Source organism: Peromyscus maniculatus, chromosome 4, assembly GCF_049852395.1.
Source record: "Peromyscus maniculatus bairdii isolate BWxNUB_F1_BW_parent chromosome 4, HU_Pman_BW_mat_3.1, whole genome shotgun sequence".
Taxonomy (NCBI): Eukaryota; Metazoa; Chordata; class Mammalia; order Rodentia; family Cricetidae; genus Peromyscus; species Peromyscus maniculatus.
In genome coordinates this window covers 97979708-97994366 of record NC_134855.1, presented here as the reverse complement: position 1 = coordinate 97994366, position 14659 = coordinate 97979708, and the positions used below count along the sequence as shown (strand labels likewise).

General features: G+C 48.2%; 1 protein-coding gene across 3 annotated transcripts in view; it reads left to right on the top strand.

Moving 5' to 3' along the window:
- Positions 1-14250, top strand: part of Vps39 (VPS39 subunit of HOPS complex) — a 41947-nt gene extending 27697 nt beyond the window's left edge. For all 3 annotated transcript variants that reach the window (XM_006996968.4, XM_006996967.4, XM_076570424.1), the window contains 14 exons: positions 1768-1910; positions 4406-4549; positions 5006-5147; positions 5261-5347; positions 5808-5881; positions 6201-6299; positions 7096-7213; positions 7658-7786; positions 8932-9034; positions 9151-9196; positions 10020-10169; positions 10286-10420; positions 11317-11408; positions 12721-14250. In XM_006996968.4, coding sequence (XP_006997030.1) covers positions 1768-1910; positions 4406-4549; positions 5006-5147; positions 5261-5347; positions 5808-5881; positions 6201-6299; positions 7096-7213; positions 7658-7786; positions 8932-9034; positions 9151-9196; positions 10020-10169; positions 10286-10420; positions 11317-11408; positions 12721-12796 — 1538 coding nt within the window. In that variant the 3' untranslated portion in view covers positions 12797-14250. The remainder of the gene's footprint in view (positions 1-1767; positions 1911-4405; positions 4550-5005; positions 5148-5260; positions 5348-5807; positions 5882-6200; positions 6300-7095; positions 7214-7657; positions 7787-8931; positions 9035-9150; positions 9197-10019; positions 10170-10285; positions 10421-11316; positions 11409-12720) is intronic.
- The last annotated feature ends 409 nt before the right edge of the window (positions 14251-14659 follow it).

The window sequence follows — 14659 nt, the reverse complement described above, 5'->3', positions numbered from 1 at the left end:
CTCCATCACAGAGTGCTCCGTAGACTGTTCTGGGTGTGCATGTAGGCACAGGAGACGGGCAGAGGCGGTGTGTGCACTTCCCGTTCTCCATAACTGCCTTCCTCCCGAGGTTGTGCTTTGGTGGGCTCCCACGCTGCCAGCTGCTCTGCTTGGCTACCCATTCTTGACAGTGCTTAGAGTCCCTGTCCTGAGGGACAGGGTCTCCTTAGATGGGCCAGATACTGTGACGTGGGTTAAGTAGGTTCGGAGCCTCAAGGGAAGACTTACCTTCTGGTTGGCTTGCCAAGGACTCATGTCCATTGCAAGGGAGGTGGCTTTCCTTTGCCGACTCTGACATTTTTCTAAGGGGAATAAAGTGTCAGTTGTCCATACAAAAGTTTTAAGATCGGGAGGAAGATCTTTTAAGAAATCTTGATCTGAGTTTGTTACTCATTTTGTCCCTTCTTCATACAGATGTTTTCAACATTTACACATTAACAGAATTGTGATCATAATGGCATATCCTTTCTGTGCATGCTTCATAATTAGTGTGCACTGTGTCGTAACACTCACCAGCTAAGTAAAATGCTTTATTCTGCTGTTGAAGGACTTATGCATTGTTTCCAAAACTGCAGTTATAATGAATCTCTCATACACACTGTGGCTATATACTAAATTCTAAAGAGTAAAAGAGAAAAAAAAAAACTCTTTGACATTGGGTTTTTATTGTGTTGATTTTTAATATATTTTATTACATTAAGTTTTTATCACTTTAAAAAATTACTGCGTGTGTGTGCACATGTGTGCATGCACACAAGTTTGTTGGTTGTACCAGGCTTTTTCTTTGGGCCACCAACCAGCTCCCAAATCATGACACAGACTTATTAGTTTTAAATGTTCGGCCTCGCTTAGGGTCATTTCTGGCTAGCTCTTTTAATTTAAATTAACCTGTTTCTCTTTATCTACCTTTTGCCTCGCGGCTTTTTACCGTTCTTCTGTATCTCTTATTTTCACTGCTTCTCATGTCTGTCTGGCATCTGACTGGCTTCCTGCCCCAGGTGTCTCCCTTCTTCTCACCTCCTCTCATTCTTCCTTCTCTTCCCAAGCCTAGATTTCTCCTCCTATTTATTCTCTCTGCCTGCCAGCCCCGCCTATCCCTTTCCTGCCTCACTATTGGCTGTTCAGCCTTTTATTAGACCAATCAGGTGCCTTAGGCAGGCAAGGTGAAACAGCAACACATCTTTTCATAATTAAACACACATTTTTACATCATTAAACAAATGCAGCATAAACAAAAGTAACACATCTTTGCACAGTTAAACAAATATTCCACAACAGTTGGTCTTTTTCACTTAAATATCAGTTTGTTTTCTTTGCAAGTTTTGAAAAGTCTGCTTCTTTTAGAGAGTTGATAAATAGTTCTAATTCTGTGTTTGTGAATCATGCCTTTTAGGTAACATTTTAATGAAATGGACATATAGTGTTCAGATCATAACTAGGTGGCTTATTAAGCTTTTCTGAACTTAGACTCGTTTTCTTGGTTGAGGGGTAATCCAGGCATGCTTATGTATGTCTGTAGTTGTAGCACTTGTGAGGCAGAAGCAGGAGGATTGCCACAAATCTGAGGCCAGCCTAGTCTATGTAATAAAGTCATGGCCAGCCAGGGTTATATAGACCCTGTCTCAGAACAACACAAAACAAAAAATGAGATAAGGCATAAACCATGGGTCTGGGCTTACTTTGCTGTCATAGAGTCATGTTGTATTTTTGCACTTGCCTTTCTTCCAGATCCCACCCACGTGATGGGCTTGTACCCTGACCTGCTGCCCACAGACTACAGGAAGCAGCTGCAGTACCCCAACCCGCTGCCCACACTCTCTGGTGCCGAACTGGAGAAGGCTCACTTAGCTCTCATTGACTACCTGACGCAGGTAGGCCTAACACACACTGCGTGGGGGCCTCTGCCTCGATTCCCACCCCTGCTTCTCTGTAGCCGTGATGGGGCTGCAAGAGGTCCACAGGTGAATGCTGTGGAGTCGGGGTGGGCCATCTGCTGCTGCCTCCAACTTCACAGGACCATTGATGTGGAGTCGGGGTGGGCCATCTGCTGCTGCCTCCAACTTCACAGGACCATTGATGTGGAGTCGGGGTGGGCCATCTGCTGCTGCCTCCAACTTAACAGGACCATTAACACTCGATCCCCTGGAAGCTAACAGCTATCCATAGTTCCTTGGTTAAGGGTGGGGGCTGTTTTGTTTTAAATCAAATCCTCATATCAGGAAGCATATTCATAGTAAGTTATTATTTGACCTAAAAGGGGTAAATCTTAATTATTATGAACTTTTCATGCCATACATAATTGTGTGTGGTGGGGGAAAATGCCTATAGTTTGGGAAACATAGAAAGTATAAGCCACAGGAGCATAGTGGTACATGCCTTTAATCCCAGCATTTGGAGGCAAAGGCAAGCAGATCTCTGAGTTTGAGGCCAGCCTGATTGATCTACATAGTGAGTTCCAGACAGCCAGAGCTACACACTGAAACGCTGTATCTAAAACAAAGTATAAGCAAGAAACATAACATCCATAGTTCTCCCTGAGAGAAGTAACCAACACTTTAGCATTGTTTGTTTAGTTTCTTATATGTATTCACGAACTAGCTTCTACCTGTTTTTTTAAAAGTTTTTTTGTTTTGTTTTGTTTTTTTTCGAGACAGGGTTTCTCTGTGTAGTTTTGGTGCCTGTCCTAGATCTTGCTCTGTAGACCAGGCTGGCCTTGAACTCACAGAGACCTGCCTGGCTCTGCCTCCCGAGTGCTGGGATTAAAGGCGTGCCCACCACCACCCCCTGGCAAGATTATTTTTATTTTATGTATATGGCTGTTCTGGGTAATGTGTGTCTGTGTAATACATGCATGCCTGGGGTCAGCAGAGGACAGAAGGACACTTGGTGCCCTGGAACTGGAATTATAGACAATTGTGAGCTCTATATGGATGCTGGGATCAAACATCCTCTGAAGAAGAGCCTGTGCTCTTAACCACTGAGCCATTTCTCCAGCCCATTTTGTTCTTATTAATTTGTTTATTCAATGAACATCAAAGGATATTTTCTGTTTTATAGTTTAAAGCTTAAAGTTTGGGAAAGTCCTTCCTTGTCAATAATTATTCTTCCATAATATACATTTATGGTTTAATTTTTTTCTATTTATTATTACAGACAGATGAATGAAAGTTTAAAGTTAGCACTACAACTTACCTCTTCCTAAAGCTCAGTTTTTTTTAAATACGATCTCATGTAGCCAAATATGACCTTGAACTCTCTATATAGCTAAGGATGACCTTGAACTTCTGATCCTCCTGCCTGGGACTACAGGTATACACCACTACACCCAGTTTATGTGATGCTGGGGATTTGTGCATGGTAGACAAGTACTCACCAACTGAGTTATATCCCCAGCCCTCCTTCAAATTTCTTAACTCACATTTTGTCACAAGTAGTTTCTGTTTATTTCTTGGGTACGCATTTGTGTCAGAGACTTTATAGATATTGTTTCAGGTATCTCTGTGGGCTCTGAAAAGTATCTCTGGGAGAATTGAAATGCCGCATTTCACTGTTGCTTCAGGGTCAGTGAGTGTCAGCTTGTCTGATCAGCATCTCAGACATGCTGTGTCCTTGACCTTGAGCTCCAGGATACCCAGCTCTGACTGGCAGCCCGCAGGCATCACCCAGGCTTGTCTCATTGTTCACACCTGGAGCCCTGGACCAAGGAAAGACGGTTCCTAGGATATATTTCCAGAAGCCTGTGTTCTTCTGCTTCTGCGATCTCAGCTTTAGGAAGCAGAGCGCACTTTCTTCCCTGTCCGCAGTGACCCTGAGCTGCATGAAATTAAGCAGCACCAGTGTTTTGCCAAACAAGGCCATGGCAGACACAAAGAAGTACAAACGATGACTGCACTATCTGAAGATTGTTTTCATTCATTCATTTAGGTTGAAATGAGTTCTCGCTGTATTGCCTAAGTTAAGCTTGAGATCATGAGATCTTGAATTCTCCACTCAGCTTTCTGAGTAGCTGTGATTACAGGCCTGTGCCCCCATACCCAGCTGGATAAGATTTTAGAACAGGCAGAAGCTAATTTTAGAAACAAGTGGGTTCAGAGTGTAGCTCTGTGGTAGAGGCTTGCCTGGCATATGCAAGGCCCTAGTTGGATCCCTAGTTCTGCAGAAACAAAGCAGGAATACATCACCATCATCACTGGATCTGTGGCAATGTGACAGTCATGTCTTTTGATCTCTGGAAACACATGATGTTGCTGTGAGACCTGAGTGATGGGCAAGAGCTGATTTGGAGGCATTCAGAGTTAACTCAGTAGCTCGGGTGATGAAGGAAGATTGAGTCCTGCCCTTGACCCCATGTTTTTGCCACGTACAGAAACGAAGTCAGTTGGTAAAGAAGCTGAATGACTCGGATCACCAGTCCAGCACCTCCCCACTCATGGAAGGCACTCCCACCATCAAGTCCAAGAAGAAGTTACTGCAGATCATCGACACCACCCTGCTCAAGTGCTACCTGCATGTGAGTTGTCAGGATGCTGGTCCCTCATTCTCAAACTCGAGGGATGTTGCAGGGATCTCTGTGGGAGATTTCCACTAGTAAGAGGAAGGTTTTGGAGGGTGAAGACCTCCCGGCCTTTGCATGATGCCTTTGCGCTTAAGAGGATAAGGCAAGATATTCATTTGGGAGCTTCCTTTGCTAGTAAAATTGAAGTTAGTGCCACAGTCTCAACAAGGACAGCAATACCTCAAGGAAAGGAACCACTTTGCCTCCCCCAGAACATTGAGACATATTATGAAAATGCCCTGAAGGCCACCGCTTATCATTCTGCAACAAAGGACCATTTGCTTTCCTATGCTTGTTTTGTGGGGCCTTTGAGCCTGGGGCAGGCCTGGGCTAGCGAAGGGGGGGGCTTCCAGGAAGAGCTTCTGCTGCTGCCCCACATGATCCTGTGTCAGCATCCTATCTCCCCGGCAGACGAACGTGGCCCTGGTGGCTCCCTTGCTGCGCTTGGAGAACAACCACTGTCACATCGAGGAAAGTGAGCATGTGCTGAAGAAGGCTCACAAGTACAGTGAACTGATCATCCTGTACGAGAAGAAGGGGCTCCACGAGAAAGGTGATTGGACGGGGCCTTCCGGAGTCGGGGCGGGGCTTTTGTATATGGGCAGCATCCAGTGGACCTCACAGGAGGAAGAAGCTCATGGGTTTGTTCTTGGGCTTTGTGGCCAGCTCTGCAGGTGCTAGTGGACCAGTCTAAGAAAGCAAACTCACCTCTGAAAGGCCACGAGAGGACGGTGCAGTATCTGCAGCACTTGGGTGAGCTCGGTGGTGGTGGTGGTGGTGGTGGTGGTGGTGGTTTTTGAGACAGAGCCTCTCTCTGTAGACCAGGCTGGCCTCGAACTTACAGAGGTTCACTTGCCTCTGCCTCCTCAGTGCTAGGATCAAAGGCATGTGCTACCACATCCAGCCCTGAGCCCCACTTTTAAGAACTGTGGAGGTGGCTTCCGTTTGTGTCTCCCTCCATTCCTGAGTCTGGTCAGTCCCTTCCCTTGTATTCCATCAGTTCTGTTCCTCTGCCTGCGTTAATTATTCAACAATCGAACCATGAAACTCTTTAGTATGTGGACAGACCATGAGGAACAAGCAGGTCTGAATGGCTGATGCTTGGATCTGTCTTGTCCACAAAATGAACCTACACCTGCACACCTACCCTTCCAGTCTTTCTGCACAGGCCTGACTTTTGTCTGCTGCTAACAAACCTTACTTTTCCTTTAAGGCACAGAAAATCTACATTTGATTTTTTCCTACTCGGTCTGGGTGCTGAGAGACTTCCCAGAAGATGGCCTGAAGGTAGATCATAGGCCCCCCCTGGGTTTGTCTGGTGCAACAGTTGATCCAGATTATATGAAAGAGACACAGATACAGGAGGAGGGTGAATTGCCCGTTCCTTTGGAGTCGTAGGGTAAAGTGGACGTGTGAGACAAGACTGTATATGGAGAAGGATCCTTGTCCTAAGGCCATTAGGCTCCCCCATAGACCACCATATATCAGTCAGCTACTGATACCTTATCCACCCTCCCCTCAAAGGGTCTGCAGCCCCAACACTTAGTCATGTGTGTTTGTGGCCTGAGTCAGTTTCTGCTTGTAGAATTCATGTTTGTTCTGACAGATATTCACCGAAGACCTCCCGGAGGTGGAGTCTCTGCCACGAGATCGAGTGCTCAGCTTCTTAATAGAGAATTTCAAGGGTCTGGCCATTCCTTATCTGGTGAGACACAGTTTTGTTTGTCCCAAAAGACTTTAAACCCAGGATCTAGGAACCTAAGGATCACTTAGGCAGTTCAGATTCCAGGTAGGGTGGGGATCACTTGGGTCTTGGTGGTGTTATTAATTAAGCGGCACCTTTTACCGTTCTAGAAAAGCCATGAGGTGCAACAAAACCCACTATAAGAGTTTATTAAGGGGAGGGAATAGAAGGGGGTGCATAGGTCTATGGAATGACTGTGCAGGACGAGCAGGGAGGGATAAGTGGAACCCACCATTATACGATCCCCCCACACATACGCATATGGGCTTTCGTAGCTACGCCACACATGCTCATAGATCACGTGATCACACAGCGCACGGACTCTATAGGACACAGAGCCCTGGGATAGCTGGGGAAGTGGCTAGGAATTCTAACAGGTGGGAATATGAGGGTGGTTATTTCAGCTTCCTTTGAGGAAAGCAGTCCCAGGGAACCAAGCTAGGAACGCTGCTCTTAACAAAAACTTCTCAATCTAATGGAGAACTGAGGGAACCAAGAATGATGCTGTTTAATCCCAGCATTTGGGAAGCAGAGGCAGGCAGATCTCTGTGAGTTCAAGGCCAGCCTGGTCTCCAAAGTGAATTTCTGTTTAGATTGAAAATTGAAGAAACCCTCCCTGACCTCACTGGGTTTGTTGTGGTTTGGAAGAGCTGCCCCTTGGTAATCCTTGCAGCTTAGTTAGGGACCCGAGAGGGAGACTGGGAGATGGGCTCACAGCATGGAGGGTACCAACGAGAATGCCCTTCATTCCTCTCAGGAGCATATCATCCACGTGTGGGAGGAGACAGGCTCACGATTCCACAACTGCCTGATCCAGCTGTACTGTGAGAAAGTGCAGAGTCTGATGAAAGACTACCTTCTGTCCCTGCCCACAGGTACCAGTGCCCATCCACAGCAGGTGGCCCCAGACCTGAAGGACCAGACAGCAGTGCCTGTGTGTAGTGTGGGGAAATGGGCCCTGTTGTTCTCTGTGGGCGGGAGGGCCTTTAGGGGAGTCAGAGACACTGAGTAACTCAGGAGCCCTGGTCTGGGTATGGGCATCTCTGGGGGTCCTCCCGGGTAGGACAGAAGGACAGATCTGTCTGCTGACAGCTGTGCTGCTGAGAGACATGTTGGCCAACACGTTTGTCTGCTCACAGCCTTTCTTAGTGTCGCACTGACGTTTTAGGGCCAGAGAGACTATGGAGTAAAGAACTACGGGAAATGTCCTTGGAGGCCCTTCCTTGATCACAGGGTGACATCACTGAGCCCCATCCCCTCATTTGACCCCACATTATTGCTTAGCATCCTTTCATGTGGAGCTTGGTTTCCCCTTAAAGGTAAAAATCCCGTCCCCGCTGGAGAGGAAATGGGTGAGCTGGGAGAATACCGGCAGAAGCTGCTCATGTTCTTGGAGATTTCCAGCTACTATGAACCAGGCCGGCTCATCTGTGACTTTCCCTTTGATGGTGAGTGTCTAGCTTAGAGCCAGAGCTGTTTCAGCTAAGCGCAATGGAGAGACTCATCTCGGCTTTATTGCCGCCTCCAGCCCTCGAAGGTAGATGTGTGAGGGCCCAGGCTTCCGGGCCTCTGCCCCTGTTCCTCCACATCACTTTTTTGCTAAGGCTGAGAGAAGACTCTGGGTGTGAACAATGTGCTAATTTGTAGATTGTCATCTGTTGCTTTAGAAAGAATTCTTGTTGGAACTCACTGTGGAGTACTCCTTGTAACCTGGCGTGACTCACTGAGGAAAAAGATAAGCCTGTCTGGCGTTAGCTGTGTGAGCGCCAACATCAAATCTTTGCCTCACCTTCCCTGGAGTGCCCAGTCTATATACACTTGGCTGTTTGATGAGTGTCCTTACTCAGTCGGAATGACTGTTAAAAGGGTGAGATATGACCAGGCATGGTGGCCCATGCCTTTAATCCCAGCATTTGGGAGGCAGAGGCAGGTGGATCTCTGTGAGTTTGAGGCCAGCCTGGTCTGCAAAGTGAGTTCCAGGACAGCCAGGGTTACATGAGACCCTGTCTACAAAAAAAAAAAAAAGATGGGGAGGAATTAGTCCAGTACCTTCTAAATTAGCTTCCTTCTCCTTTAAGAATTCTTAGATAGTTTTCTCCCTTTCAATAAAAGGTAATAGTATTTTCTGCCATTTTGTTTCATTGTATTTTTAGTATTTTGGTGCTTGGATTTGAACCCTTGCAAGTGCTGAGCATGCACTCTACCTCTGAGCTGGACCCAGCCCTTTGTTTTGTCTGAATTTTTTTGTTTTTGGAGGATTGGTTTGGTGTTTTTTGTTTTTGTTTTTGTTTTTAAACTTCCCTCCATTTATTATTCTTGATACTTTTTATTCCATTTATTGCCTGTTTGTGTATGTATGTGCCATGATGCATATCTAGAGGTCAAAGGACACTTTGTCCGAGGCCTGGGGATTGAACTTAGCTCATCAGACTTGGCAGCAAGTGCCATTACCCACTGGGCCATCTGGCCACTCTCCACCCCAGTCCTTTCTGACGTTCTTGCATTGCCCCAGTCTCCCTTCCTGGGTTGCTCTGTCCCTCGTCTGTGCTCATGCAATGACAGCGGCAGCTACTTGGAGTCCTTTCCCCCCTAGGCCTCTTAGAAGAAAGAGCTCTCCTATTGGGACGCATGGGGAAGCATGAACAGGCTCTCTTCATCTACGTCCACGTCTTGAAGGACACAAAGATGGCTAAGGAGTAAGTCAGCCCTGCTCTCGCGCTCCCCGCTGGCCCTCTTCGGTTACCATTGGCAGCACCATGGACACCTTCCACGGAGTCCCTCCTGCCTGCTCTCACCACTTCCTCCCTTGCAGGTACTGCCACAAGCACTACGACCAAAACAAAGAAGGCAACAGAGATGTAAGTAGCAGCTGTGACCAAGGGGGCATATGCACTTCTGTCACTTTAGCAGACCCCACTCGTCCAGTGTGGCCACAAGTGGCGCTTGTATCAGTCATGAGACACGGAATATGTCTGTGCTCTAAATGATTGTTAGCGCGTGTTTTCTGGGAAAGAAACTGAGTTACCGTATGACCTGGTTTACTTATGATTAATGTGGATTGGCCCATCTCAGAGGAAGGGTCTGATTATACATTGATTCATCAGTATCACGAGACATTTGTGATTGGTGTGACTGGAAGTGGGGGTGGGATCTGGGGCTAGAGGCCAGAGATGCACGGGACAGCCTCAGTGACAAAGAAGTCCAGAGATGCACGGGACAGCCTCAGTGACAAAGAAGTCCAGAGATGCATGGGACAGCCTCAGTGACAAAGAAGTCCAGAGATGCACGGGACAGCCTCAGTGACAAAGAAGTCTCTGGCCCCACATGTTAAGAGTGTTAGGATGGAGTGACCCTGTGGCACTAGAACCAGTCAGAATTATGGTCAAGCTCTCAGCCTTCAAAGCTTAAGAAAAGGAGGCATCTCTAGGGTATTTCTCAGTGTTAACTTTCTGTGAATGGTATGACATTAGACAGATACAAGGCATTCAGGGAAAGAGCAATATCAGCATCCTCATTTGGCTGTTTGACTTTGCCAGAAATTAAGGAGAAGGTGATGGTTTGGAGTGCTCCGAGCCCGTGGTTGCTGTCAGCCAGCCTTCTCATCATCAGGGAGGCTCAGGGCGTGAGGGTTCCAGGAGGGCTGCTGCTAGCCTGACATGCATGTCTGCATCTCCGGAACAGGTGTATCTGTCCCTGCTTCGGATGTACCTGTCCCCCCCCAGCATTCACTGCCTGGGGCCGATCAAGCTGGAGCTCCTGGAGCCACAGGCCAACCTCCAGGCTGCCCTTCAGGTCCTCGAGCTGCACTACAGCAAACTGGACACCACCAAGGTCGGGGGCCGCCGATGGAGCAGCAGTGGGAAGAGGGCTGGAAGGGGGCAGGCACAAGCTTTGCCTGGTCTCCCTCCTCATCTCCCTAACCTGTCTCCATCCTGTCTCTGCCCCAGGCGATCAACCTTCTGCCAGCAAACACTCAGATCAATGACATACGCATCTTTCTAGAAAAGGTTTTAGAAGAAAATGCACAAAAGAAACGGTTCAATCAAGTGCTCAAGAACCTTCTCCATGCTGAGTTCCTGAGGGTATGGGCCTTCCACACTGGGGTGGTCTTTGGGGGTTGGTTGGTTGGTTGGTGGGATGGTTGGTTGGTTGGTGGGATGTTTGGTTGGTTGGTTGGTTGGTTGGTTGGTTGGTTGGTTGGTTGGTTGGTAGGATGGTTGGATGGTTGGTTGGTGGGATGGTTGGTGGGATGGTTGGATAGTTGGTTGGTGGGATGGTGGGATGGTTGGTTGGTGGGATGGTTGGTTGGTTGGTTGGTTGGTTGGTGGGATGGTTGGATGGTTGGTTGGTGGGATGGTTGGTTGGTTGGTTGGCTGGTTGGTGGGATGGTTGGATGGTTGGTTGGTGGGATGGTTGGTTGGTTGGTGGGATGGTTGGATGGTTGGTGGGATGGTTGGATGGATGGTTGGTGGGATGGTTGGTTGGTTGGTTGGTTGGTTGGTGGGATGGTTGGTTGGTGGGATGGTTGGTTGGTGGGTGGGATGTTTGGTTGGTTGGTTGGTTGGTTGGTTGGTGGGATGGTTGGATGGTTGGTTGGTGGGATGGTTGGATGGTTGGTTGGTGGGATGGTTGGTTGGTTGGTTGGTTGGTTGGTTGAGACAGGGTTTCTCTGTGTAACAGCTCTGGCTGTCCTGGAACTCACTCTGTAGACCAGATTGTCGTTGAATTCATACAGATCCACCTACCTCTGCCTCCCAAGTGCTGGGATTAAAGGCATGCGCCACCACAGCCTGGAGGGCTTTAGGTTTTAATTGAGACAGTTTTCACATACCTCTTGTCATCAAGGCAACACATGGCTCAGGTGATCCAGCAGTCAGTATGGCATTTAGTGGAATCTATGTAAGCTAAAGACACAAACAGTGCCAACTTCTACTTTCTGTTTCTACCCTGGACATGGAACTTCTCCAATCTCTTCCAGGTTCAGGAAGAGCGGATTTTACACCAGCAGGTGAAGTGCATCATCACTGAGGAGAAGGTGTGCATGGTGTGCAAGAAGAAGATTGGGAACAGGTGAGCCCCCTCCCGAGCAGCATCTGGATGCAGATGGGGCAGATGGGGTTCTCTGAGAGTGGAGATACAGGGTAGATTTCTGCCCTGAGTTTCTGACCCTGTTGCTGTGATAAAGTACGCAACAAAGGCAGCTTGAGGGAGAAAGTTTATTGTGGTTAACAGACAGAGGCAGGAGCTTGAGGCAGCTGGTCACATTGCATTCCACAGTCAAGAAAGTGAGAATAGTGAATGCTTCCTAGGCCTCAGCTCTACCTCTCCATTTTCCACAGTCCCTACCAAGGGAATAGTCCTACTCACAGTCAAGATTGGTCTTCTCACATCAGTTAACGAAATCAAAATAATCCCCCACAGGAATGTCCAGAGGCACAAGTCCTGGGTGGTTCTAGATTCTGTCACTTGGACAGCACTAACCTCACGCCCACCATGGAGGGAAGCTGTCTGTATCATTGAGTTCTTGAGCTTTGAGAGAGCAAGTCATACTATCTTTTAGGGAAAAGCTTCAATAATTTAAAGACCTGACATAAGGCACAGAGCTGTTGAACTCTCACCCAGAAACCTCTGTTCCCCAGGCAGCTAAAATGAACAATGGAGCCAGAGAGTCAGTAAGAGGATGAGAGACAGAAAGTCTTCTTGAGATACAGGCTGGCTGGGTAGCTCAAGCTGATTTGGAACTCTGAATCAACCCTCCTGCCTCAGCCACACCCCAGTGCTAGGATTACAGGCCTCTGCCACCATGCCAGATAGAAAGGATGAGCCTCCACAGAGGGAGAACAGCAGATCTTTTCAACCTGCTGTCTCGAGACTTGAGCAACCTCCTGAGCCATCATTATTCTGTGTTGAGACATGCCCGAGTCAGCCCCCTGCCTGGAAGGAGCGTGATCTGCCTCTTATTTGGCTAGAAGAATCCTTTTCTTTGCAGAGGCTTGACTTGCTGTCATTCATTAGAACTAGCTCAAAACATGTTCCGCTGAACCTCATCCCCCAGGGCTAAACCATGGGCACATGTTCTACATTGGCTTTTTGTTTGCCCATTTATTTGCCTGGCTAGTTGGTTGATAGTGCTACTGAAGGTCAAACTACCACTGACCCAAACCCCCAACCCTGCGCTGATGGAGTAACAAAAATGTTTGCAAGTACTTTAATGTTGTATAGTTCATGCTCTGGTTGTTTGAAGAAGTGGTATGACAGCATTCCAGAGATATTGTCATAGGCTGTTTGGGGGGGTTTGGGTGGCTGCTGGGGATGTGCCTCTTGCAGGTGCTGGAGGAGACTATTAGAACACCGCTCACCTCTCAGCTGTTCTTCCACACAGTGCATTTGCAAGATACCCAAATGGAGTGGTTGTGCATTACTTCTGTTCCAAAGAGGTAAACTCGGCCGACACCTGAGCCCAGCATCCCAAGGACTCAGCAGTGGACAGCTCGGCTTTCCCAGAGAGTCGAAGGAGCAGCCACATTAGGAACCAGGGACTACCACCACCAAGCGTCTCCCTCATTTGGACGTTGCTGGCTGCCTTGCTCCCTGGAACATCTCCGAATTAACTGGACTTGTGACCTGGCATTGCTGGCTTTTTCCTAGAAAAAGATTAGTTATATCTTACACTGTTATGTTGCAGACAATTCCAGGAATTTAACCCCTGCTTGGACAGGAGGAAATGCACCGTCTTGCCTTTGTATACCAATCATCTGGACAAGGAGATTTCATCTCAAGTGTTTGTACCCATGGGGTTGTTGACTGAGAGTTTTCTATTACAATAACTATAGAGCTTCACAAGACACCCCCACCCCCAGCATGGCAGCCTGGAGAGTCCCTTGGGAGCTGGTACTAGAGCTCTCCGCCCCACTGACCAAACAGGCTCCCTGTCTGTACTGCCAGTGGTTTCTCCAAGGAGCTGTGCCCTGCGTCCTGTTAAGTATTCTCCCGCTATCCCTTTAGTTTTCAGTCTCCTTTTCCTCACTATTTATTTTGCTCCTTAATTTCTTCTCTTGCTTGCTCTCCCACTCTACAGACTGAAGGGGAGAGAGTGACCAATATTTAAATGAGGTAAAATGGGAAGCCGCAGTCTGGGTTTCCAGGAGTGCACTGATAAGCAGCTGTCAGGTATGTCGTATGAAGGTTCTCCGTAGCTGAACTTTTCTACTAAGGTGCGTGAGAGAGCGCAAGTCTGCAGGCGTAGGCTTTGGCACCTCCCTGGCCAGCACTGCACAGGGTATGTGGTCTCCTAGGCAGGATGTCTGCAGAAGTGCCTGCTCCAGCCACTCACCAGCCGCTTGGACAGGTGGTTGAGCCTTTGTGGGTGAGCTCTCCCTGCTTTGAGCATCTTCCTCTTCCCTAGCCACCTTCTGTCCTGTTGCTTTCATGGCCATCGTCCTCCCTTGGCCCCCTTTTTTTCAAGACTGGAGGATTGCTCTAGGATAGGGTGACACTGTGGGTCTCCCCAGCACACAGGGAACGGTTGACGAGAAACTGACTGGTGAGGCGTGTTTGTGAGGCGTGGAGGAATGGCAGAGTGACGCAGGAGCAGGCGCACTCACTGCTGCCTCTGTTGAGCATGTCCGGAGCCCGCACAAGCTATGCAGGGTCTTCTGGCGTTGGAGGCACACACATGCACAGACATATATGCAGGCAAAACACCCATACACATGAAATTTAAAAAAAAATGAGCAGTGCTGCCCATGATCCCATCTGCACCAGCTTAAAATACACTTCCTCAGGAGCAGCACTGGGGTGCCAGGCAGCTCCCCACAGGACGGGAGCCCTGTCCTCTTACCTGGTAGGCTTGTAGCATCCCTTCTCACGAACTGTATTTGAAGCAGTAGAATAAAGCCTGTGTTTTCTCCTGGATGGTGTGCATACTTAATTCTGTTTTCCCAAACTCCATCCTTTCTTCCCAGGACTAGGAAGTCTGTTTTCCCAAACTCCACAGAGGGCTAGGGAGGGGAGCAGGAGCAGCCCCAGCCTGACAGCCATGGAGGGCTGCTCCTCAATAAACACCAGCAAGAAACCAAGTCTCCTTGAGCCTGTTTCCCCTTCTGAAGACTTCAATGGAAATGTTAGTAAGGGGGGAATAGTTTAGCTAAGAAGAGAGGATAAGATGGTAAGTATGAAAAAAAAAATCAGAGTAACAGTCCTTTCACGAATGCCTCCATCTGGTGGCCAGCGGGTGTGGCTATGGGTGTCTGGCTGACACCGCATGCCAGAATATTCCCATCTTCACACCGGGAACCCTGGGGTTCTGTGTTCCCATCTTC